The 25,003-nt window shown below is 41.6% G+C and overlaps 1 protein-coding gene across 1 annotated transcript; it reads right to left on the bottom strand.

The window, feature by feature from the left end:
* Positions 1-12,322: 12,322 nt before the first annotated feature.
* Positions 12,323-24,966, bottom strand: LOC128101477 (complement C5a anaphylatoxin-like). The gene is made up of 6 exons (XM_052724613.1): positions 24,715-24,966; positions 22,274-22,356; positions 21,948-22,010; positions 21,552-21,614; positions 20,996-21,196; positions 12,323-12,882 (listed from the first exon to the last, which is right to left on the bottom strand). Exons 2-6 carry the CDS (start codon positions 22,341-22,343, stop codon positions 12,869-12,871), a joined length of 411 nt encoding a protein of 136 aa, XP_052580573.1. The 5' UTR covers positions 22,344-22,356; positions 24,715-24,966; the 3' UTR covers positions 12,323-12,868.
* Positions 24,967-25,003: the final 37 nt, after the last annotated feature.

The raw sequence follows: 25,003 nt of genomic DNA, 5'->3' as shown, positions 1-25,003 counted from the left end.
AAAAAAAAAAAAAAAAAAGATTAGAAATGTATGTACCATATGTTCTAACAAATAATTTTGTGTCAACATACAATGATCCATATCAATGTAAAATATTTAAAACTAGTAGTTGCTTTTTTGGTAGATTCAATAATCTATCTTTCTATCTTATCATATCTATATCCCTATTTTTTCTTTTTCAGAGTATATTCAATTATCTACCCTTTTTTTGGGGGGGGAGTTTTTCAAGACAAGGTTTCTCCATGTAGTTTTGGTTCCTGTCCTGGATCTCACTCTGTAGACCAGGCTGGCCTCAAACTCACAGAGATCCACCTGGCTCTGCCTCCCGAGTGCTGGGATTAAAGGCACACACCACCGCCACCTGGCAATAATCTACCCTTTTATCCTATCACATCTATATCCTCCCTTTCAGAGTAGATTCAATAATCTACCCTTATATTCTATCATATTTATATCCTCCCTTTTCAGAGTAGATTCAATAATCTACCCTTTTATCCTACCATATTTGTATCCTCCTTTTTTCTTTTTCTTTTCTTTTTTTTCAAACAAGAACCCTGAATCTAATCTCCTTTGTTCAGATTTTTTCCTGACCATTACCAATACAATTTGTAACCAACCACCCTAAACAATAACAAATATCCATAACAAATTTGAAGGTCCAAAAACTCCCTCTTGGGATTGTGGGTGTCATGTTCTTAAATTTACTTCTTGCTGTCTGGGGGTGAAGGCATCTTTAGGGGATCCTGAAAAGAAAATTTGGGTTAATTGTCAAGTCCTAGGAGAGGTAGCAGCCAACCACTAACTAGTTCTTACCTCTACCAAATTATCAGCTTGAAAGATCCCTCAGCTCCTGTCTCCTCCCTCTTTATATTCCTCTCTCTACCCAGCCATATCACTTCCTGTCTTCACATCCCTAGTGCTGGGATTAAAAGTATGTGCCACCACTACCTGGCTCTGTTTCTCTTTTAGACTGGATCAATCTTTTGCAGCCCAGGGTGGCCTTGAGCTCACAGAGATCCGTCTGCCTCTGTCTCCAAAGTTCTGGGATTAAAGGCATGTGCCATCACAGCCTGGCCTTTATGGCTAACTAGTGGCTGGCTTTGCACTCTGACAAGCTTTATTTGTTAGCTCACAAACAAAATATCACCACAACAAATTATGAATATTTCTTAAACAACAATATGTTTTTCTTTCTCAGACTGTTGTTAGCTGTGGTGAAGCTATGGTAGCCAACAGAAGGCATACTAGGGATGAGCTTTCCAAGCAAACAAATGATTGTGATCGGCTGCAACCTGGGAATGTTTAATATGTCCCCAGATTACACTTAAAGTCTTTATGGCAGCGGTGGGGTGTGTTACCATCAACACAACATCTCTTCACACTGCCCTCTTTTTGTGTAAACTCATCTTAAATTTGGTTAAATTTGTCCTCCAGTTAATTACTAGTGACAAACAGAAGGGAAGACTCAATATTTACATTGTAACCTTTTACCATCTGCAGTTAGTTCTGGAATTCCAAGCAGGGAAACTTGATTTTGACTTGTAAAATGGAAAGAAAGGAGACACCAACTGCTAGTCTGCAGAAACAATGCTTCAAAGCTGGTTCAACTAAGAAACGTCAGCGGCTGCTCAAAGCCGCATGTTCCCTGGGTGGGGTGCATTCCATGGCCAGGCCCTCTTTCCTGGCCAGTAGACTCAGCCTACAGACACTGCTGGAGTTGCTTACATACACCCTCCTCCATGTAATTCAACTCAGCCATGGTAGACAGCCCCTAGAAATGCACTTGAAGTTACGTCCTCTCTCTGAGTTTGCCCCTGTACTGGTAACAGACTTGCTCTGAGTATGTGGCAGGGTAGCTTCCTTACCCCAAGTAGTACTTTAATGCCCCAGAGGCCCCCATGAGGGTAGCATGAGGGTAGGCCTTAGCTAATTGGACGATCATCACTTAGCTTCTCCTGCTGTATTGTGTTTTGCTAACTGCTTAGGGGTTCTCTTGGGAATGGATCCTTGTCTCAGGCTGCACTTCTAAAGAAGCAACTTAACCTAAGGAATACAGGATGGTCTAGTCTCCTGATTTTGATACAGAGTGTCTCAGGTCTGGATAGTGTGGGGTGGCTGCTCAGGAGATGATCCTTTTCTAACTGGATCAGAGGAGGCCTGTACTGACCCTTATTAGAGCAGATCTGTGATCTTCCAAATACCACGATGTTCCCAGTATCTCTGATACTAGAAATGAGCCACCATGGACTAGACATAAGCTACACAGGCAAGGAAGCTTGAAGCTGTTGCTCTTAGGTTTCCTGCAGCCTGGCTCAACTGCACAGATGGCCTACACCCAAGATCAAGTTTCCAGATGGATTAATAGTGTGGATGGTGATCAGACTGATGCATTTCATAATTGTTCTCTTGTTTGTTTTTCCTTCCTGACTCTTAAGTGCCAGGAGAATAGGCACAGGTCCAGCATGTATAGTGGAGAGTAAAACCAGAACTTATCATAGTGCCCAAAAGACACTCCACACTTAGAACTGCTGCCCAATGGCTGACTTTGTTGAAAGAAGTGTGTCAGAGGAGATACTGGAAGGCAAGCTTGAGGCAAACCATGTACACCCTGAAATTCTATGTCATGGAACCTGGACTTCCTTCTCTAGGTATCGGGAAAATGTTGACCCTTGCTGCCTCAATCTGGAAATGCTACTCTCCCAGAGGTCAGCTTGTCTTTCTTGTTTCATCCAAAGGCCGGCCAGCCAGGGCATGCTCCACAGATTACTAGACAAGCAGTCCTCTGAGGTAAACTGAAAATGGAATGACCCATCAACCCTCATCCACAACAGAAAGAAGAACGACCCATCAACCCTCATCCACAACAGAAAGAAGAATGACCCATCAACCCTCATGCACAACAGAAAGAACAATGACCCATCAACCCTCATGCACAACAGAAAGAAGAATGACCCATCAACCCTCATCCACAACAGAAAGAAGAATGACCCATCAACCCTCATGCACAACAGAAAGAAGAATGACCCATCAACCCTCATCCACAACAGAAAGAAGAATGACCCATCAACCCTCATGCACAACAGAAAGAAGAATGACTCATCAACCCTCATGCACAACAGAAAGAAGAATGACCCATCAACCCTCATGCACAACAGAAAAAAGAATGACCCATCAACCCTCATGCACAACAGAAAGAAGAATGACCCATCAACCCTCATCCACAACAGAAAGAAGAATGACCCATCAACCCTCATGCACAACAGAAAGAATGACCCATCAACCCTCATCCAAAACAGAAAGAAGAATGACCCATCAACCCTCATCCACAACAGAAAGAATAACCCATCAACCCTAATGCACAACAGAAAGAAGAATGACCCATCAACCCTCATCCACAACAGAAAGAATGACCCATCAACCCTCATCCACAACAGAAAGAACAATGACCCATCAACCCTCATCCACAACAGAAAGAACAATGACCCATCAACCCTCATCCACAACAGAAAGAACAATGACCCATCAACCCTCATGCACAACAGAAAGAATGACCCATCAACCCTCATCCAAAACAGAAAGAATGACCCATCAACCCTCATCCACAACAGAAAGAAGAATGACCCATCAACCCTCATCCACAACAGAAAGAATGACCTATCAACCCTCATGCACAACAGAAAGAATGACCCATCAACCCTCATGCACAACAGAAAGAATGACCCATCAACCCTCATGCACAACAGAAAGAACAATGACCCATCAACCCTCATCCACAACAGAAAGAAGAATGACCCATCAACCCTCATCCACAACAGAAAGAAGAATGACCCATCAACCCTCATCCACAACAGAAAGAACAATGACCCATCAACCCTCATCCACAACAGAAAGAAGAATGACCCATCAACCCTCATGCACAACAGAAAGAAGAATGACCCATCAACCCTCATCCACAACAGAAAGAACAATGACCCATCAACCCTCATCCACAACAGAAAGAACAATGACCCATCAACCCTCATCCACAACAGAAAGAACAATGACCCATCAACCCTCATCCACAACAGAAAGAACAATGACCCATCAACCCTCATCCACAACAGAAAGAACAATGACCTATCAACCCTCATCCACAACAGAAAGAATGACCTATCAACCCTCATCCACAACAGAAAGAATGACCCATCAACCCTCATCCACAACAGAAAAAAGAATGACCCATCAACCCTCATGCACAACAGAAAGAATGACCCATCAACCCTCATCCACAACAGAAAGAAGAATGACCCATCAACCCTCATGCACAACAGAAAGAAGAATGACCCATCAACCCTCATCCACAACAGAAAGAAGAATGACCCATCAACCCTCATGCACAACAGAAAGAATGACCCATCAACCCTCATGCACAACAGAAAGAAGAATGACCCATCAACCCTCATCCACAACAGAAAGAAGAATGACCCATCAACCCTCATCCACAACAGAAAGAAGAATGACCCATCAACCCTCATGCACAACAGAAAGTATGACCCATCAACCCTCATGCACAATAGTAACTTAAGAATGCTTAACTATGCCAGTGTCAGACTTTCAGTGTTTGGAGCAGGGGTCTTATAGCAAAGACAGATTAATGAAGTTGCCTGAATTGACAGGAACGTTCTGATGCAAGCAATGCCTTGGACATTTGTGCATATCTGACCTGGGGCAGGAGAACAATAATTAAACCACTGTTTGAGTTGTGAACCAAATCAAACAGGATGTAGCTGACCCGGACACATGAAAATCCCTGATCAACACTGTCCTGAAAAAGTGGTATATGACAGTTGGAGGAGCAGGTCACTGGTGTCAGTCCAGTCCAGACAGTTTTCAGACCAATGGTGACAGGAAATACTGTCATTCCTGGTGAGAATGATTGTAGCCATGCCACTTGTTTGGGTAACTGAAGCCGTGTAAGCTCCATTTCACAGGCACAGGGGCCACAGACCAGCCTTTCTGGAGCAGGTCTCAAACTTCCAGCTACAGGAAGGCAATGTATGCTCGTGAACTTAAATTATCACCAAGAAGGAGCAAAGTGACCGTGGTGAGGAGCCTGGCAAACCCCATTGTTTAGAGTTCATCCTATTACCAGAGCCTGTGTAACTTAGGTTCCTAAGTTTTGACATTCTCAAGTGTGGCATTTCAGAATTTATTTCCCCAATCTTGTGACAGGAGGAAAACAGCAGAGCAGATGGGGTTAGGTGGAGACAGTCATCCTAAGAAGTATTTTTTTTCAGTACTGGCCTTGACCACGCAGCCTTCCAGTGTGCCAGGCAAGTGCTCAACCAGAGAACCTCATCCCAACGCATTTTAAAAAAATTTTCTGACAAGACTGTTTAGGGGTGAAGAAATGCTGTGGGCCGCAGAAATATATCATAAGAACTCAGGTGGTTATGGCAAAGTCAGTGCCTGAAGGGATCAAGGAATTCCTTCAGAGGAAGCCAAATTCCAAGGAGCTTTTTGGTGTTATTTGGCTTGTTATATATCAGCTGTATTTTGTTATGAAAATCATGTGTGCCTTCATAGTTTTCCCAATTGATTTTTCCCTAAGAAGGGCTAACAGTGTGGACTGATCACTCTCTGGACATACACATTCCAGGTATTTGGAGAACAGCCTCAGGAAAGGCTTTCTCTGGAATCAGATATTTCCCTTAGCCACTTTCAAGGACTAACAGTAATAACAGTTCACATGCAAGTCTCCTGATTTAAGGTAAATTCCACAAGGTGACACCACCTAGGTCAGGTGGACCGTAAGTAGTAGCTTTACACAATTTAGCTCGGACCCTCCTTTCTTACAGCCTTACTATCTTTATAAACCTTTAACTCCTTACCTAACCACTTCTAGGAATATTTAGATAACTTTCTGTGCTGACAGCTATGCTCAGCCAGAACCCCAGTTCAAGCCTCCCTGTAATTATCATCATTGGCAGCATCCGGCCAGGTCCATCCCCAGATGGAGGAAAGTACCTTATCAGAGATACTTCTGTACTCTCTAAGAACAGACTTAAGCATTCAGACTACCCGTTTGAGAAAGCCTGGCAGATATGCCAATTAAGTTTAACTTCCTCCTTTCCCAAATCTTACCTCTAGTTCCAGATCCCCCTTTAAGAGGGGGATCCACCAGAGGCATCTAGCTTACACAGATTGCCTAGCGACTGAGCACACTTTCCCCCACCCTGCAGAAAAGTGGCAGATAGCTTGGACAGATAGGAGCCACAGGAAAAAAAGAAGGCAGTTTTATTTTCTCCCATTGACCTAGCAACTTATAGATTCTTAACATTTTCTACCAATCACGTTTAAGACTATAGTTGAGCACATAAGATCCCTCTTCTTAGATATTACCTGAATTTAGCCTTTAGTTAATTCACTTCCCCATTAGTCACTTTTCTTTTGGGTTGCAAATGATAATTAACGGTTACTGCCTCCCTATGTGATTCTTATCACCCCTCCGTTCGACCCTGGAAGCCTGGCTTTGCACTGCCAAGGGATTACTGCTTGTAAGTGTGTATATGCCGGGACTCCCAGGGTACTGGAGGAAGAAGATTTGGAAGAATAAATGACTGGACTAAGAGCTCGGTGTGATGAGATTCTATTCCCCGAAAATAGTCCTCGCTGTTCGTAGTTTCTCTCCTGAGCCCCTGGGATGTATAATATCAAGGCTGGTCCTTCTAATATTATACAAGACAGAAACAGAAGCACTATCGTAAATCTTGGGGAGTCCAGGAGGAGCCATCATATTATACCAGGAATATTGGAGTCCCCTTTGGAGTTTTTAGTCTCATTGATAAAATAATTTAAAAACAGATTCAAATGGAAGCTTAACAACAATTAGAGTTTAAAAGAAAAACAAACAAACAAACAAACAAAAACCAGAGAAGGCGAGCTGTAGCTCTCACAGCTGCTGGAGGAGAGAGAGAAAATTGCCATGCTTTTTCTGACAGCAGGTGGCAGGCAGTGGTGGGGAGGGGGCTACAGAGAACACTAAGGAAGCCCAAGGTACCAGGGAAAGCATATGTAGCGTCTGTCTAGCATCCACAAGAAAAGATAGAAGAGAAAAAAAGGGAATAATTAAATCTTTCTGAATTGGGACTCAGACAGGCTAGCAAGCCAAAGCTCATGACCACTTGTAGGGACTGCACTTGTGGGTGGGGGTGGAGTATGGGTAGGGCAGGAATTCTGGGAAGGAAAACAACATTATTTTAAAGTGAATCTATTTTTCTAAGGATGTCCACTGAGCCAGCACCTTGACCTGCCCAGCGGATTAACTCTTCAGGGAAGAGACAAGGACACCCCTCCACCTGGAGGCAGAATCCATTCTTTGCTATAATATCATCAAGCTCATCATGTTGGCCTGGAACTGTCTATGTAACCCAGACAGGCCTTGAATTTGTGGTCCCCCTGCCTCAGCCTATTGAGAGGTTAGGATTACAGGGGTATACTGCTATGCCTAGCACCATAAGGCTGTTTTTTAAATTTTATATGTATGAGTGTTTTCCCTACATATTTGAATGCTTGGTTCCAAGCTGATGGAACTGTTTGAGAAGGATTAGGAGGTGTGACCTTGTTGGAGGAGGCGTGTCATCAGGAGTGGGCTTGGGTTTTCAAAAGCTCACTCTGTTCCCAGTTAGCTCTGTCCCTCTCTCCCTGGCTTGTGCTTGTAGATCAGATGTGAGCTCTCAGCTCCTTCTCCAGTGCCACGCCTGCCTTCTTGCTGCTATACTCCTCACCATGACCGTCATGGATGCTAATCCCCTGGAATCATGATCCCCAAATTAAGTGATTTCTTTTATAAGGTGTCTTGGGCATGGTGTTTTGTCACAGTGATAAAAAAGTAATTAAGACACTGGACTTAATGTGTTACAGAAAACAGTTTTGTTTTTCTGAGACTGGCTTATTTCATTTAACATGTTGACCTCCAGTTTCATCCATTTTTCTGCAAATGATGTAACTTTGTTTTCTTTTTTTAAAGATTCGTTTTTTAAGTGTGTGTGTGTGTGTGTGTGTGTGTGTGTGTGTGTGTGTGTGTGTGTAGCTATGTGTATATGTGAGTGACGGTGCCCTCAGAACCCAGAGGGGCATAGATCACCTGGAGCTGGAGTTACAGATGGTTGTGAGCTTCTACATGGCTGCTGGGAACCAAACTTGGATCCTCTGCAAAAACAGTGTACACTCTTAACCACTGAGCTACCTCTAATTTTATTTTCTTTATGACTGAATAAAACTCCATTGTGTCCATATACTGCATTATCTTTATCCTTCATCCAGTGCTGGGCACTTAGGACAGTCCCTTAAATCAACTTTGTTAATATTGCTGTAAAAACATGAATTTGCAGCTATCTCTCCCATATGTAGACTTTGTCATTTTGGGTTGGCATCCAGGATTTGTATGGGTGATCATATGGCAGTTGTATTTTTAGTTTTTTGAGAAACCTTGATATTGATTTCCTTTCCCCTACACCTTCCCCAGAATTTTTCTTGATGATAACCACCCTGACTGATGAAATGGAATCTCTATGCTGTTTTGATTTATATTTTCCTAATGGCTAATGTAACCATTTCCTCCAAATTGAACCATTTTGGAAACGAGTAGGGGGTTCATAAGACTCAATACTGAAGGAAACTCGCAAGGCTCAGGAAGCTCATGAAACTAGGCTCAGAAAGTGCTGGAGTTATCATATTCACAGGACCCCCTTCCTGAGTTTGTGTGAGCAGTATACAATTGCTAGAAGAGAAGAGATCTTAGTGAAGCTGCCTGGAAATTCGGCAGGAAATTCCAGGATGCAGCTTTCTTGCTTCTTTACCCACATTAGGGTGCATATTTTGGCAATTCAGTTGCCCCCAAATCACTCAATTCTCTTGTAACCCCAATGAACTCTTAGGTTCATCAAGCTAGACTTGAGTAGAATTGTTTCTTTGACCTGTCTTAGATACTCTATCCAGGTGAAGAGATCTTTGTTTGTCACTCTTAAAGAAGTTATACAGCAGTGAAGAACATGTTTTCAAGTATTTCTTGGCATTTGTACTTCTTTCTTTTCTTTTTTTTTTTTTTTTTTTTTTTTTGGTTTTTCGAGACAGGGTTTCTCTGTGTAGTTTTGTGCCTTTCCTGGAACTCACTTGGTAGACCAGGCTGGCCTTGAACTCACAGGGATCCGCCTGCTTCTGCCTCCTAAGTGCTGGGATTAAAGGCATGCGCCACCACCACCCGGCAACTGTACTTCTTTTTAAAACTGCATCCAACTCATTTACCCCTTTATTGGTTGGATTGTTTATTTGGCATTTAGTTTTCCAATTCTTTATACGTTCTGACTAATAATTCCCTGAGAGATTAATGGATGACAAAGATTTCCTCCCTTTTGTATGCTATCTCTTCTATCTGCTGCTTACTTTCTTGTGCAATTTTTTTGGGGGGTGCATGTATATGTATGTGATGCATGTATGCAGTGTGTGTGTGTGTGTATGTGTGAGTGTGTGGTGCACCTGCTCATGTACACACATATGTAGGACAGAGTAGGGTGTTGGGTGCCTTCTATTGTGTACTCCCTTATTGCCTTGAGGCAGAGTCTTTCATTGAACTGGAAGCTTGCCATTCCATGAGGCTGGCTGGACCGTGGGATCTGCCACACCACCTAACACTGGGATTACAGGCAAGCATAAGATGCCTGGTTGTCTTAGTTAGGGTTTCTATTGCTGTGAAGAGATACCATGACCACAGCAATTATAAGGAAACATTTCATTGGGGCTGACTTATAGTTCAGAGGTTTAGTTTATTATCATCATGGCAGGAAGCATGGCGGCATGCAGGTAGACATGATGCTGCAGAAGTAGATGAGAGTTCTACATCTGGTTTGGCAGGTAGCAGTAAGAGGGAGTGAAACTGGGCCTGGTTTGAGCAACTGAAACCTTAAAGCCCACCTCCAGTGACACACTTCCTCCAACCAGGCCATCCCTCTTAAACAGTGTCACTCCATGGGGGACATTTTCATTCAAACTACCACACTGGCTTTTAAAACAACAATAACAAGAACAACAAGAAACAAAACAACAAAAAACCACATGGATGCTAAAGATTTAAACTTAGATCCTCATGCTTACAGAGCAGCTGCTTCCTGTTACAATTTGGACACAGTAAGTGCATAATGCATATGTCCTGTCAGGGACCAAACATGAACCATGGAAAAGTACTAGCTAGGCCAGAGAACAAGCCACAGGCCCAAAACCAGATGCCCCAAAGATAAAGAACATCCCACTGTCAGGTAGCATAGCAACAGAACAATGGGCTGTGACCAGTGACCTTATCACCTAGCACAATATCCTGCAGCCTCACGACTTGCACGTCCTCCTTCACCTGCATGTCTCCCCTCAAATGCATGTCTGGCACGTCCTGCACCCCTTCCCTCCTTCATTTCCCCTCCCCCCATGCTATATAAGCCTTGCTGAGGAGAATAAAATTTGCAGGTTGATCAGAACCCTGTCTTGCTGTCTTCCTTTGTGTCTTCTGTCCCTTTCATTCTCTCCCACAGGTGGGTCGCCCCCGTTGAGACCCCGCTGGCCGGGGCAATGTCCTATAAAGTGACTACTTTTTTTTATTTCCAAAGCTGAGGACCGAACCCAGGGCCTTGTGCTTGCTAGGCAAGCACTCTACCACTGAGCTAAATCCCCAACCCCTAAAGTGACTGCTTTTAACTTTGAGGCAAAGGTTGAGGAGAGAGGGATGTTGAATGCCCTAGAGAAGGGAAGGAGAGTGAGATAATATAAAATAGTACCCAGTTTTGAAGGAGAATGCTATCACTTCAAGGGGAGAAAAGAAGAGGGAAAGGCAGGCAACACTGGGGGGATTCACACTGGATCACTGAGCATCTTTGTATGAAGTGTTACCTTCCACTGAAGATCACCAGCAGAGAGTGACTCTAGAGACTTACTAATTGTGGTCAGCTAGAGTCTACCAGGGACTATCTAGACAACGGAAAGGCCCTACTGCTTTTCTGCCTGATCACAGCAGGCCCTGATGAACATATCTGTGTTATGTGCTTTATGCCATGGAATGTGTGACAGAAAGCATCCACTCATTTGTTTCCAAGTAGTACACAGAGAGTTTGGAAAAAATATTAAAATTATGGTATCTTATTTCTGCTGTATCCCAAAACGGAAGATTGAGAAAGTGAAGAAGTTATTAAAATTATATGAGTTCAGCTTATTATGCAACAAAAATAGGTAACTGCTTCTCTAGATAGTTTGGCAGGGTCTTCCTTGTTAGAAAAGCATACTAATGCTACCTATTTTACTGAAAGAATCACTTATAACAGCAGGTACTTTGATGCATATGCATTGATGGGCTAGCATTTTCATATGATAGCTGTCCTTACACTTTGAGATCATTTATGTGTGGAAGAATACCTACCATTACCAGGAAGCAAAACATTTTTGAGCATCAAGTTTTATTTTTAATTCTCTTTCAGTAAGAACCATCCCAAGATATTATCTACAATGCATGGCTTCACTCCACAAAGAATTCTGATACTAAAGAAATTTAACTCAATTGATTGCATTTACTTTTATGTCCTTTGCTTTCATTGCTACAAGAAATATGCTTTCAATGTTGGTTCAAATTTATAATGTACATTCTGTGGGAAATAAATACACTGAAACAGACAATGGGTAACACTACACGTAGAAAACATGCTATAACCAAAATGGTGCAAGAATTAAATCTTGAATTTATTTATTAGTGCTAGGGATTAAACCAAGAGCTTTTCTCAGCTGAGCTCTTACCAATAACAGGCACTCCATACCACCAAACCCTGAAAACGCTAATATTTACACACCCCAGGCTATATTCATTAAATTATTATGGTCAAGAAATTAAAACAGCCGGGCAGTGGTGGCGCACGCCTTTAATCCCAGCACTCGGGAGGCAGAGCCAGGCGGATCTCTGTGAGTTCGAGGCCAGCCTGGGCTACCAAGTGAGTTCCAGGAAAGGCGCAAAGCTACACAGAGAAACCCTGTCTCGAAAAACCAAAAAAAAAAAAAAAAAAAAAAAAAGAAATTAAAACAACTAACAATTATAGTCCCTAAAAGGCAAAAATTAAATGAAAAAACAAACAAATGAATCTGTCTTAAAATAAAAGTTTCATAAAAAGAGTTTATCCTGATGTAAATAATTGCAGAGAAAATAGAAGTGAAAATGGGGAAGAATACAAATAAATTGCCTAATAGAAAAATTGGCCAAGAGAAATAAATAGATAAGATATAAACAACATGGGAAAATTTCATCACTGAAAACTTCTCAACATGGGTAATAGTATTTTATTGATTAAATATTCTGATTATGATACATATTTATAAGCACAGTATCATTTTAGAGGCTCCCATGTTCTGCTGGCACAACTGATCATTCGTGATGATTTAATGTAGAGTTATGGACATGTGGGCATCTGGGCAGCTCGGTGGCACACAGCAGCATGTGCTGTTGAGTCTTCAGCTCTCCCTGGGCAGCATGTCGGCATTTTTTGTGGCAGGACTGTGCTGTGAGCACCCTCTTTTGGGTCAGCACACCTCAATACCTGATAGTAAGGAGGGAAGGATTACTAAGCTGTTCTGGTGATATGTTTTATTGACTTGGTCTCACTTGTGAGACAGACTGGTAAATGCTTCCATGCTGCCAAGGCTCCTCACTGTAAAGTTACAATGGAAGGATTTCAATGCTGTATGAATGAAGTTTGGTTTTGTTCATTAGTTTCCAGCAAAAGTGAAGGCACAGGAACTATGTGTAATCTTCAACTACTTTATCTTGCAGGAAGTAATGTTGAGCATATTCCAGTATGGAGACAGATTAAGCTTGAAAATCTGAGGAAAGGACAAGAGAACATTTAGTAAGTTATTCAGAAAACCAAGAGATTTTTAAATTTCTTTTTATTTCTTAAAGAACCAAGCTGTTTTGTTTTTTAAAAGATATTGTTTAAATGAGATACTTGCTTTATTCTTTGAGACCGAGTTTCACTATACAGCTCCCAGCAGCCTTGAACAAACTGTGTATACCAAGCTGGCCTCAAACTCTAGAGATCCACCTGCCTATGAGATTTGTTGTAAAAATCCTTAAGTTATTGGCAAGTCATCAACTTCATTTGTAACCTAGAAATCACTACTGTAATTAAATGCAGACAGTCCTCATTTACTCAGGTTCCATAGCAACTGAGAGCTGTTTCTGCTGTTTGTCTGTCTGTCTGTCTGTTTATGTGGAAGAATACTTTCCTGGAGCACAACCAAGGAATTGGTGGCTGGGCAGTGAATTCGGCACTGCTCATCTATCTATTCTTTTTTTAAAAAAAAAACTTTTTTTAAAAGATTTATTTATTATGCATACAGTGTTCTGCCTGCAGGCCAGAAGAGGGCACCAGATCTCATTACAGATGGTTGTGAGCCACCATGTGGTTGCTGGGAATTGAACTCAGGACTTCTGGAAGAACAGCCAGTGCTCTTACCTGCTGAGCCATCTCTCCAGCCCCTGTCTGTCTATTCTTTACATGTCATTTTCATGTGATTGCCATTTGGCTGTGGCAAATCGAGCCTGAGATCCCAGGTCCTGTGACTGGGAGCTGAGTTCTTGGTATTTTCACATCATCATTTCACCTGATACTCAAAATAGCCTTGTTAGTGTATTGGGACAGAGATGTTTTATTGTACAACAGCATGTTAGATACAAGTCTTACCCCATTTTTCAGCTTAGGTCCTTTCTTCAAGCTTGTATCAGCATCCAGACCACTGACCAAGGTTCTAGAACTGGGTTCTCTTTCCTGATAAGATTTCCTCTCAGCTAAGTGATCCCTGAACTAATCTTGTTTGCAGTATCAGATAGGAGGTTGATCAGAAGGATTTTATTTTATTTATGTTTTAAATTTATTTATTTATTTATGCTTTTTGGAGACATAGTTTCTCTGTGTAGCCCTGGCTGTCCTGGAACTTGCTTTGTAGACCAGTCTGTCTTTGAACACACAGAGGTCCTCCTGCCTCTGCTGGGATTAAAGTTGTGTGCCATCATCACCTCAATCAGAAGGATTTTACAATAGAGCTACTTTCTTATTATGATGACAATTATATAACAATACTTTTTCTCTGTAATATAATTTATTATTTCCTTCTGGTTTGTTAACAGTTAGATATTCAATACAGTTAGATAGTCAACTCATTTCCTAAGTAAAATTTTCATGGAATTTGTATTAAAATTGAAAAGAAAATCACGCTAAACTTTTGTGAAGGCCCACAAAGTTTCCTAGTGAGATCTGGGCTTGCTTTACCCAGCAGGGCTGCATTAGAGGATTGCTTGACCATGTGCATGGTTACCAGGTAATTGGAAGGGTCTGCACTTGGATGTGCTGGGGTCAATTCTTTTGCTCTACCCCTTGGCATTCCTTTAAAAATCCCTTCAGGGACATGGTCAATAAGACCAAATGACAGCCTACAGAATGGGAAAAGATCTTCACCAACCCCACATCTGACAGAGGGCTGATCTCCAAAATATATAAAGAACTCAAAAAGCTAGACATTAAAATACTGAACAATCCAATTAAAAAAAAAATGGGCTACAGAGCTTAACAGAGAATTCTCAACAGAAGAATCTCAAATGGCTGAAAGGCATATAAGGAATTTCTCAGCATCCTTACTCATCAGAGAAACGCAAATCAAAACAACTCTGAGATACCATCTTACACCTGTCAGAATGGCTAAGATCAAAAACACTGAAAACAGCTTATGTTGGAGAGGATGTGGAGCAAGGGGAACACTCCTCCACTGTTGGTGGGAATGCAAACTTGTACAGCCACTCTGGAAATCAGTATGGCGGTTTCTCAGAAAATTGGGAGTAAGTCTTCCTCAAGACCCAGTTATACCACTCTTGGGCATATACCCAAGGAATGCTCAATCTTACCACGAGGACACATGCTCAACTATGTTCATAGCAGCATTATTTGTAATAGCAAGAACCTGGAAACAACCTAGATGCCCCTCAACTGAAGAATGGATAAAGAAAATATGGCACATATACACAATGGAGTATTACTCAGCAGTAAAAAAAAATGATGTCATGAAATTTGAAGGCAAATCGATGGAACTAGAAAATATCATCTTGAGTGAGGTAACCCAGACTCAGAAGGACAAACATAGTATGTACTCACTCATAAGTGGATACTACATGTGAGGGAAGGGATGGCCAGACTGTAACCCACAACTCCAGAGAGGCTAGCTAACAGGGAAAGACCCCAGGAGGGACATATGGATGACCCTGTGAAGGAGAAGTGGATGAGATCTACATGAGTGGACTGTGTGTGGGGGGGTGGCAGAGGGTGAGGAGTGGGGGATCAGAACATAGGGAAATGGGAGGGTCGAACTGGAACAGGGACAGAGTGGGAGGGCAGGGAGGAAGATACCATGATAGATGAGGACATCATGGGAATAGGAAGAGGCAGGGTTCTGGGGAGGCTCTCAGGAATCCACAAGGTTGACCCCACCTTGGTCTGCTGGCAGTGGTCCAGAGGGTGCCTGGACTGGTCTACTCTTGTGACCAGCCTAGCAAATAACCTAGCTGTCATCATAGAGCCTTTGTCCAGTGACTGATAGAGGCAGACACAGAGATCTACCAGGCTGAGCTCTGGGAATCCAATTGATGAGAGAGAGGAGAGATACTGCAGGCAAGAGACATCGAGATCATGATGGGAAGACGTGCAGAGATGACTGGCCACACTAGTGAAAGCCCATGAACTGTGGACTGGTGGCTGTGGAGCCCCCATGGGACTGGACTAGGCCCTCTGGATACGGAAGACGGTTGTTTGGCTCGAACTGTTTGGGGGGCACCCAGGCAGGGGGATCGGGATCTGTCCCTGGTCTATGGGCAGGCTTCTAGAATCCAGTGCCTGTGGTGTGACACCTTGCGCAGCCTTGGCGCAGTAGGAAGGGGCTTGGGCCTGCTTAGGCTCAGTGTGCTGGGCTCTGCTGACTCCCCATGGGAGACTTTGATTTATGGGATATGGGGATGTGGGGTGGTTTGGGAAAGAGGGCTGGGGTGGGAGGAGGGAGGAGGGGGATCTATGGATAGTATGTGGAATGAGTAGAAAATTTCTTTTTTTTTTTTTTTTTTTTTTTTTGGTTTTTCGAGACAGGGTTTCTCTGTGTAGCTTTGCGCCTTTCCTGGATCTCGCTCTGTAGCCCAGGCTGGCCTCGAACTCACAGAGATCTGCCTGGCTCTGCCTCCCGAGTGCTGGGATTAAAGGCGTGCGCCACCACCGCCCGGCTAGAAAATTTCTTAATAAAGAAAAATGAAAAAAAAATCCCTTTAAAAGAGACAGAAGGGGCCATTGGGCATTGACCCAGGTCCTCCTGGAGCTATGTTTTCCTCCTGTGTTCCTATCTGTTTCTCTCCCCTCCTCCTTCTATCTAAATATTTCTCACTTCTCCCCACTCAAGAGTACTCTGGGCTAAAAGTGGGAGTGGGTCTGCCACAGATGGCACCCAAAAAGGGACCAGGAACTTGGTGAAAGGGGGTTGGGGACCCCATAGGAAGCAGTTGGGCATGTCTGGTTTTGTAGTATAATAAAGACAGAGGTATTCTATTTTCGGGAGTAAAAGTAAAGTGGTTGAACGAAATGTCAAAGGGAAAAATGAGGCTGTAACGAATATCTCTCTCTGTCTAGGTTTCTTTCTTTTTTCTCTCTCTTAATTTCTATTTATAAAAATCAAGGAAATACATAAAGTAGAATATAGGAATACAGTATAGGAAGAAATTTAGAATAAGAGTAGAATGTAGGAATATAGTTTAAGAAAAAATAGGATAAGATAAGCAACAAAACAGAGAAACTATGTCCTTGATTTTCCAACTATGGGGTTATGAATGCAAAATTCTGGGGAAGAATCAGAAAAATCTATCAAAGATGAGAAAAAGATGGTCAGAGAAAGATTCCTATGGAAGCTTTTGGCCTGGAGACAGCTTAGAATCAAGTTGTGAGAATCAGGGGTGGATTTTCCCTTAGGTGGATGTGGGTGAAACAAAATTTCCCACTCTGCTGGCAAACACCATTACAACACAGTACAATCAAAATTACTTTTCATTTGGCCATGAAGCCAAGGAGAACAGAGGCCTTAGGAAAATCTTAGTAATCTCTCTCAAAAAAACTAAAAGCTTTTCAGACCTTTCCTTCTTAGATTTTTTTTCTCTTTCTATAGGGCAAAAAATTAAATTCACTTGGAAGAAACATCTATCAGAATAGGAGAATCGCTTGTAACTGCCCTAGAATAGAAAAAAATCCCCTGAAGCATTGCTAATCCTTACTGTTAGCATTGTATCTCCATTTCTAACCAGCAATCAGGAAGCAACTAGCAAAGGACCAGGGGGTAAGCACCTCTGAGTTTGAGTGCGTTTTGGGGATATTAGGGTTCCTGCAGTTGTCAAGCAGGGGGCTGAGGCGGAGGAGGTGTAAGACATGGGGAAAACTGCCAGCATAAAAAATCAGGGTAAATTTAGCCATATAAACAAAGCTGGCAGGAATGGCAACAGTTGCCCTCCTGGCTGCAAGCCCTGAGTCAGTAGGTGGGGCTACAAAGCATCCACAGCTGCAAAAAAATCTCTCTTTTCTATCAGGGAAAAGACCTTTCTGAAAAAGTGTTTAGTCCAAGTGCTTTCATTTTCTTTCACTGACCCAGAAAAGCAGGGGAGCAAGCCCCGAGGGTTTTTTGCTTCTGGCATCAAAGTGCCTATCTGGATGTGCACAGGTGGATGGACACAGCCTGCTCCAGGAAAAGTGCCAGGTGAAGGAAATAGACCTATCAATGCCAGCTCAGGGAGAACAGAAATCTCCCGTGGTAAAAGCAAAATCTTGACTGAAAAACCTCCCATAGTAAAAGCAAAAGAACAAAACAAACTGTGTACATGGAAACGGGGTTGTGGTGGACCCAGAAAGGCAACCTGGGAAATATAGCGTGAAAAGTAGCTTGGGAAATGTAGTAATAGCATGACACTATAGAGAAAGGCAGTCTGGGAAATGTTTTTCAGCTCAAAATGGTGATACTGCACAAAAACTTTATTTTTTTTTTCAGCTCAAAATGTGGTTTCCCTTCAAAGCAATGTTAGAAAGCTTAGTTTTATCTCCTGAGAACTAAGAACAGGTGAACAGCTTGCTCCTAAGGAAATAATTAAAAAGCTGATACTGTTTGTCTACAAGCTACTTTGAAATCTTTTAGAAAACAAGAGAAAATAATCCTTACACTGGGAAATTCCTTTGGGTGGAAAAAAACTTACAGGATTGAGTTGTGCTTAAGATACAAGAGGGAAACATTGACATCATTAAAAGAACTCATAGTAATCTTTAAAAAGCAGCTTTTAAAATTAAGAAGTGGGAATATTAACCATTTTACCCTCAGTTAAGTTTAAGAGCCATTGATAAATTAGGTTCTGACTTCAAACTCTCAAGAAAACTTGCAGAATGATGTCAAAGTTGACTATAGACTCTGAACTTTAGAAATGATTTGCATACTTTCTGTCTTGTTAATAGTTCAATTAAGAAACCTCTTTTGGTTGTTTGCTAATAGAATTTGCTTTTGAATATAAGTTAGTTCTTTTAAGAGACTCTTTCTAGATGTTTGCTAATAAAGTTTCCTCTTGAATATAAGTTTGGTAAATAGTTCTAAGAAATCTATTCTAGATATGTGCTAAAGTCTGTAAAATAGTCCTATAGAGTTTCCTTTTGAATGTGAGTTTGTAAAAAATATAAATAAGTATATGTTGAATATGGGTTTGTGAAGGGTGTAAATGTTGAATGTAGGTTTGTGTAAAGTGTAAATGTTGAATGTAGATCTGTAAAACATGTAAATTTTAAATGTAAGTTCATACTAGAATTGTTTTTATTACTCCATTAATATTTGTCTAGACAAATTAGGTAACATTAATTTTTAAAGGAATATATTTTATCTCCAGATATATTTGAACACTTTTTATGATAGACCTAAATATAATTAATGAAGGTGTCATAATTAAGAGAGCTTTTTTGTCTTCTCAGAAGTTTCCACTCCTTCCGTTTTTGCTTAGAAAGGAGTAGGTGTCCCACAAAGCGATAAGCCTCTCACCAATTGAGTTAGTTTGTAAAAATGTCTTTATAATTAGCATGGGTTTTGTTTACTTGAGTAGACACTTTGAAGTGATTTGAAATGACTGTTTTCTCCTGGAACTCAAAATAGTCTCTTGAAATTTTTATTGAACATCTGTTAGGAGAGAGTTTTAATCTAGGGAAAGGGCTTGGTGCAGCTGAAACTGCTGTAATCACCTTAGACTCATTCCCAAAAGGATATTTCATCTTTATTATCCTCTACTCCTTTACTGGGAGGTGTGGTAGCTATGGAGAAGGCTGTGGATGTTTGAAAGCTCATAGTAGGGACCTGGGCCAAAGCTGAGTTAAGCTTGGCACCCTCTCCTGCCAGAGGCTGGTAGTCAAAGACAGGCAACTTTCTTCTTAATAGCTTCCAATCTAAACCAGAGTATGCGTGATGGAAAGTATATCTCCATTACTGGTAAGGAAGATCAATCAAGGAGAATGATCTTAGGCAGGCACAGTCTATCTGAGGGACCTGAGGGAACTTTATTATATCAAGAAGGGGAATTGTGGAGGCCCACAAAAGTTCCTAGTGAGATCTGAGCTTGCTTTACCCAGCAGTGCTTCATTAGAGGATTGCTTGACCACGTGTGTGGTTACCAGGTGTTTGGAAGTGCTAGGGGAAGGTCTTTTGTTCCACTGCTTGGCATTCCTTTAAAAATCCCTTTAGAAGAGACAGAAGGGACTGTTGGGTATTGACCCAGGTCCTCCCAGAGCTATCCTGTGTTTCTGTTTCTCTCCCTTCATCCTTCTATCTAAATATTTCTCACTTCTCCCTCATCAAGAGTACCCTGGGAGCAGGGTACTCCCACATACTTTAAAGAACATTAGTCACAGAATAGAAGTCTATGGGCCTAAACTTGCCTTTTATGAACATAAACAACCCATAAATGCTCTCTCTTTTAAAAGCCTTCTTTAAGTTAGAGAAACTAATAGGTGGAGACACTCAGTGGGTAAAGGGTTTGGTGCACAACCATAAGGACCTGCGTTTGGATTCCTAACACCTATGCAAATGTGGGGCACAGCAGTGCACATCTGCAGTCCCAGCACTGGAGAGGCAGGGACACAAAGATCCCTGGAGGCCACCATCCAGGTGACCTAGCAAAATCAGGGAGCTCCAGGTTCAGGGAGAGACCCTGTCTCAAAAAAATGAAGTGGGGAGTAATTGAGGAAGACACCCAACATCTTTGTCCACATGTGTGGACATATATACAAATGTAAGTGTAATAACGAATAATGAAAAAAGAGGGCATGAATTTGAAAGAGAGCAAGGAGGGGTATATGGACAGTTTTGGAGGGAGCAAAGGAAAGGGGGAAATGATGTGATTATATCATAATCTCCCAAATAAAGGAAATAATTTAAAAAGAAAAACAATTAGTAAAATCAGAAGGCATCTTTCTGCTTGTTTGTTTTCTTAAAGACAATATATAAATGAGAGTCTTTAAAGTTTTGGAAACATTAAGAAAGTTCTTTAAACCTGAAACATCTAATAATGCTAATGCTGAAATAAGATTTCAACTTTTGGTGACTGTAATGTGACAGATTCATCACATTTTGTCATCTAGAGGGTGACTAGAGATATTTAATCTCAGGTTCTTGTGTGAGACTTGGGATGAACACTCTTTGTGTCTGCAGAATGGGCTGGACTAGTGCTCTCTACCCTGTACTACAGTGTTTCCACTCCCCAAAAACACTATGGGCTTTTCCTCTGGGCATTACAAGTTATCTTCCTTTCAACTCTTAATCATAACTAGGACTTGAAAACTGTTTTTCTTAGAGAACTTAATTTGCACAAACTTACCCAGATTTGGCAAGGTTCCATACTTACCTTGGGGGATCGCCAAGGCGATACGTTTAAAGGAGGAGTCCTTTCTGATCTGGTCTGCCATGGCGCAGCAGTGGGTGAAGGCACTGATGCAGCGTGGGCCTATTTTCACACGGGCAGCTCGTTGCTCACAGGTTTCATGGTAATTATACATGGCTCCGTCATAGCAACACTTCTTTAGCACTGGGTGTTTGTATGTAGAAGCTGAAATGATGTAGATACATGTGTCCTTATCACCAACAGCCATAACACCTTAGGCTTAGGAATCTCAAGGGTTATTTTCTCTACCATCATAGGACTCCCTCACCAGATGTATTTGGGGAAAACAAATATTTTGGATAGTTTTAGGCATGAAAACAATAAAGAACTGTTTTCCTCAGGTTAAGGATATGGCTAAGAATATCCTGACTTTACCTGATGGAACAATTTTGAAGGATGAACTAAATCTCCACATGCATCATTTTCCCCAGCTGCTGTATTTTAACTAGGGAAACCCCGTGTCTTATGCTCTTTGGTCTTTGACTGCTATAATCGCAGTGGTTTACAGCTTGTGGAGTACCTTGTTCATTTATTTTTTGTTCCAGGTATTTTGCTGGCTGGAGAATCACACCTTGTGCTTCATCTGTGAGGGAGAGAATGGAATGGGGGAAGAGTGCTCAGTGTCATACTGCTGTTATATCACTTAAATAGGTCTTGTCCCCGCAATACCATCACCCATTACACTCTGGTCAGCTTAGAGTTCATCATTTATTGACTTAACTACTTGACTTGTCAGTAACTCTTTATTTTTCCTAAAATTATAAGCCTAGAAAGATCCCCCATGAGCCAGGCTCCCTGGGGAACTCTACCACTTCTCTTAGGAAGAACATGAACCTACAAAGGCTGACTGCCTTCCTCAGGACTAACAGGCAAGCTGACCCCAGACACCCAAACAGCCACCTAATTGTTAGAGTACCTTGATTTTCTACTTTGTGTTGCAGATCACTTATTGGCATGAGAGTTATTTTGTAAACTTTATCTGTGTGAGAGAGAAGGGGGTGGAGAAGGCATTAAATCTTTCTAAAACAGTCCCATGACAGCATTCTCTTCTACATCATTGTGGCCCTCTGACAACCTCCAATAAGCACTGACTCCCCCCGCCCCAGTCCTATGCCCAACCAGGACTTCCCATCACCCTGGCCCTCATCCCCACCTGGAACTAGTTTGCCTCAGCTACATTACTGAAAAGAATTACTGGAAAAGACCTAACTTTTTATAAATAAGTTTTAGATCGAAGATTACCGTGTTCTTTAATGTCAATGAATGTAGTTCCATTTGTTGAAGCATTTTCTCTATATTTAGCCTTAATCATCCATCTGCCATATCTGTGGAAGCAAGATGTTTGAAATCATAGATGGTACCAAATAGTTTTAGTTTATCAAGAGGAAATCTAGTCATTTCTATCTTGAGATATAATGCATATGTATATGAGTGTACACACACACACACACACACACACACACACACACACACACACCCTAAGTTAAAGTTTGGAGGAAAGATTTTTGAACAATAAAGACATAACTGAACATTCAGAAAATAAAAGAAAATGTTTAACAATTAGTTTTTCATATTATATTCTTTTCCTACATATTTTACTTTAGTATAGTAATTTTGTTTGGAGGACTGATGACAATTTCAGAATCTACTTATCCAGAATATATAAGTTAAAGTCACAATATAGTAAAAATTGATAATAATGTCTCTGGAAAGATGGCATGCTAGTGATGAAATTCATACCTCATATGAGCAAAATTGTGTTAGAGAACAAAGCATGGCTGTGAAAGAGTAGAATAACCTGTTTAACAACCTTCATCCAAAAATATTTAGTGAGCCGGGCGGTGGTGGCTCACCCTTTAGTCCCAGCACTCAGGAGGCAGAGGCAGGCGGATCTCTGAGGTCAAGGCCAGCCTGGTCTACAGAGTGAGTTCTAGAACAGCCAGAGCTACCCAGAGAAACCCTGTCTTCAAAAACAAAAACCAAAAAACAAACACGCAAAAAAAATTAGTGAGTACTACACTGAGATAGAAAGATGAACAAGACAGAAGAACCGTAGACTTTACAGTGAACAATCCACGCTAATTCAGACTTTCACACATTTTCCTAGCAGGTTTGAGTCAGACAAGTTACTGCATCTCATTTGGGAAATAAGAAAAATAATACCTACCATGCAGATAAGTGATGTGATCAATGGAGGTGACTATCATGCTTATCATGACTATTATCAGCAGTTCCACAAGTACTTGACAAAGTACCTATGATGTTGAATTGCTGAGATAAGATGAACATTATAGACAAGGGCTTTGCCCTTAAGGAGTTGAGAGTCTAGTGTAAATGAATAAATAATGAATGGAGACATGGAGATAAAAAAATACACAGGACATGGAAGTAGAGAGTAAAGTGGACGTTACATTGTATCCAGAGATGTTTTTTGTGCAAAGTATCGTTTTCCCATGTCCCAAAGAAGAGAGCTATAAAGGAGAATGTGTTCTGTGCAAAGAGGACAACAGCTGCCATGCTCCTCAGACGGGAGAGTGTGGTCATGATGGATCCCAATAATCCCCATGGGACAGCTGGCATGAGGTCAAGTCTGGGAAATAAGAATCATAATAATGTAACAAAGTCAATTCTGCACTAGGAAACCTATGGCATTTTAAGAAATTGTATAACTTTACATCATCCAGGTTATTTCAACCTCCCAACTTCAGCCTACATTTTTAGGAAAAAATGTTTTCAAAATGAGCTAAATACAAACTCCCCTAGAGAGGACAGAGGAGAAAACTATGAAGTGGTTATTCTTTAAATTTATGTGGTAGCTATTTATCACTGCCCTTGTCTTAGGCATCCTGCTCTGTGTTCCTTGAGAGCAGGGATTGTGGACGTTTGGTTTCTATTTGGCAGCTTGCTGTCTTACTGAGATTTACACATACCAGGGGTGCTCATTAAATATGTATTTCATCAACTTCTGTATGAACATGATCTTAAATCCTTGCATATGAGGCCAAACAGAACAAAATTTCCTACACACACACACACACACACACACACACACACACACACACACACACACACACACACACGTTTTGATTAAACCCAAAACTCTGTACCTGCTAGGCATAAGTGCTCTTCCAATAAGCTATAACCCAAGCCCTTGCTCCCCTTAAATGGACACTCTGTTAGGTTGGAAAAGCAAAAAGGACTACTTAAAGATTTTTTTCTCTTCTAAATATATTGTTCTCTGTATAAAAAGAATGGGTGAGAAATTTTGGGAACTCTCTCTGTGTGTCTCTGTCTCTCTCTGTCTCTCTCTCTCTCTCTGTGTGTGTGTGTGTGTGTGTGTGTGTGTGTGTGTGTGTGTGTGTGTGTGTGTGTTCATTTGTTGAAACAGGGTTTTGCTATCTACTGAAGCTGGCTGGTATTCCTAGATGGAAGTGATCCTCTCTCCTCAGTGTCCTGGAAATCTGAGACCCCTGGCATGTTAGGCAATGCTCTGGTATCTGGGATTCACTTCTGTTTGGCTGAGGAGTGGGCCTGACTTCTGGTATCCTTTAGATACACATAGCCACATGTGTGCTGTCTTTGCTGGCAGTAGGTGGCTCCTCTTAACTACTTCTCCACCTCACAACCACAAGTTCCAGGTGTGTTTTTCAGAAAATAACTTATTAACAAACATTTTTACATACTTAGGATTAGAAGGAATCTTGAAGTCAGGAAAAGAGACGATTCCAGTACGATTGCTTCCTTGTACTGTGTCAACTTCTGATCCTTCAGGGTCCTTTAGGGAAACAAGAGAAACTGCCCGTCTTAGTTGCTCTTTCGTTGTTATAAAAGAATATCTGGGACCAGGTAATTTCTTAAAGGACAGAGATTTGGCTTCCCCACAGTTCCGGAGGCTAGGGCTGCAAGAAGAAGACACTGTGTGGAGAGGGGAGCTGCCCTGCTTCAACTCTGCATGGAAAAGCAGAACGGCAA

The sequence above is a fragment of the Peromyscus californicus genome, unplaced genomic scaffold (genome assembly GCF_007827085.1).
Source record: "Peromyscus californicus insignis strain IS unplaced genomic scaffold, ASM782708v3 Scaffold_7__1_contigs__length_154581171, whole genome shotgun sequence".
Lineage (NCBI taxonomy): Eukaryota > Metazoa > Chordata > Mammalia > Rodentia > Cricetidae > Peromyscus > Peromyscus californicus.
Note: the sequence above shows the minus strand (reverse complement) of the source record. Positions and strands in the feature narration are given on the sequence as shown.

Excerpts from the sequence above, each read along its gene's own strand:
- LOC128101477 (XM_052724613.1), bottom strand. The coding sequence starts at position 22,343 with ATGATTAAGGCTAAATATAGAGAAAATGCTTCAACAAATGGAACTACA. Across the intron at positions 22,011-22,273 it reads CATTGACATTAAAGAACACG|ATAAAGTTTACAAAATAACT; the intron begins GTAATCTTCGAT and ends TCTCTCACACAG. Across the intron at positions 21,615-21,947 it reads ACACAAAGTAGAAAATCAAG|ATGAAGCACAAGGTGTGATT; the intron begins GTACTCTAACAA and ends TCTCCCTCACAG.